The sequence below is a fragment of the Corvus brachyrhynchos genome, unplaced genomic scaffold, assembly GCF_000691975.1.
Source record: "Corvus brachyrhynchos isolate BGI_N302 unplaced genomic scaffold, ASM69197v1 scaffold200, whole genome shotgun sequence".
NCBI lineage: Eukaryota > Metazoa > Chordata > Aves > Passeriformes > Corvidae > Corvus > Corvus brachyrhynchos.
This window is the reverse complement of record NW_008236184.1, coordinates 5,374,788-5,376,333: the sequence shown is the minus strand read 5'-3', so window position 1 is coordinate 5,376,333 and position 1,546 is coordinate 5,374,788. Positions and strand designations below refer to the sequence as shown.

The 1,546-nt window shown below is 52.7% G+C and overlaps 1 protein-coding gene across 1 annotated transcript in view; it reads right to left on the bottom strand.

Moving 5' to 3' along the window:
* The window catches only part of ITGA11 (integrin subunit alpha 11), a 47,228-nt gene that overhangs the window by 12,417 nt on the left and 33,265 nt on the right, over positions 1-1,546 (bottom strand). Inside the window, exon 20 of the mRNA XM_008637411.2 lies at positions 1,163-1,364. Within this exon, the coding sequence (XP_008635633.1) occupies positions 1,163-1,364 (202 nt within the window). The remainder of the gene's footprint in view (positions 1-1,162; positions 1,365-1,546) is intronic.

The following is a 1,546-nucleotide window of genomic DNA, read 5'->3' as shown; positions in this document are numbered from 1 at the left end:
CCATCGCAAAGCCCTGGTGGGATGGGATGGGATGGGATGGGATGGGATGGGATGGGATGGGATGGGATGGGATGGGATGGGAAGAGACACCAACCCTACTCTGCCTCCTCCACAGCCCTACCAGAGGTTGTAGCCTGGTTGTAAGCGGGTGTCCACCTCACCATGAGCTATTCCAGCTTTTATCCCTGTGTCAGATCCCACAAGAGTCTCAGTTTGCACCACTGCCTCCGGAAAAGTCCTACCCAGGAGCTGGAATATCCCAGCACCAGCCTGGAGCTTCTCCCACTCATCTGCTGAAATTATGGACTTTTTGGGGGCCCAGCAACTTTTAATTTGTATGGCACTGATATCCATCCCCTCTGGATGTTCCTTTATAAGGAGCAGCAGCCAGGAGCCCGTTATCCGTGACTCTTCCAAAACCAGCTGCAAATATTCCCTGCAGCCACTGCTGCCCAGCGCTTTCTGTTCCCCACCACATGGGGGATTTTCCCTGCTCCCCTCACTTCGTTTGGAATAATCTCCAAAAAATGCATTTTTCTTATTTTGTGGGCAACGAGCCCCACAATTTTCCCTTGGCATGGCTCGGAGAAAAACAAAGGAGATGGGATCTGCGGGCGGGGATGAAGTCATGGCGGGGTGAGGGAATGCTCAGCAGTATCAGCACATTCCCAAACCTCACTGGGAATAGGGAGGAGTTGCTCCAAGATCGAGTGAGCGTGGGGGGTGAAATTTTCAGGAGCAGATGGGACACTCTAGGATCATCCAGGGAAAGCCATGGAGAGGTGACATCGCCCGGCTCAGTGCTGAGCTGTGGCCACATTCCCATGATCAGCCCCTACTTCCAGGAGTTATTTCTCAGCTGCAAAAACTCATTCCTGACAGGAACTTGGCCATGTGCAGGGAGCATTTTTAAACGACTGGAGGAGAAAAATAGAGGGAAATAATTTCCTCTGGGTTTGACCTTCGCTCAGGCTCTTAAAACTCAAACGTTTTTGTATTTCCAAAATAAAGAGCTGGAAGTGCTTAGAAACGGAGCCCATAAACAGCTCTGATTTATGAGGGATGGAGCCAGATTTGGGCTCTGCTTTAGGCTGCAGCTTTCTCATCGGGCTGGGATTAGCAGCTCCTCTGGAAAGGCCTGGATCTCCCCTGGGAGCCTCACCTTGGGGATCAGGCTGGCGAACTGGAGGTTCCTGGAGAAGGAGATGTTGAGGACGGTGCTGTAGGCGTTCTCGCCGCGGTTTTCCAGCGTCGCTTCCACGGCCACCCTTCTCCTGCTGCTCTCGATGACGAAGACGGAGGCGTCGAACGAGAGGCTGAAGGCTGAGCAGTCCCCCCTCCGCAGCGCCCTCCGGCAGAATTCCCTGCAAGAAGGGGCATTCCCGGGATTTTACGTCCCTGGGTAGTGCATGGAAATCCCTGCTCTCCCTCTGTCCTGCCGTGCTGAAAGAGGAATTACAAATTCTTCCCATTGTCTATAATTTTGGGATTTTTGGCCAACGGTGTGAAGCTTTCTCAAACATTATTGGGAATGCTTGGGACAGCT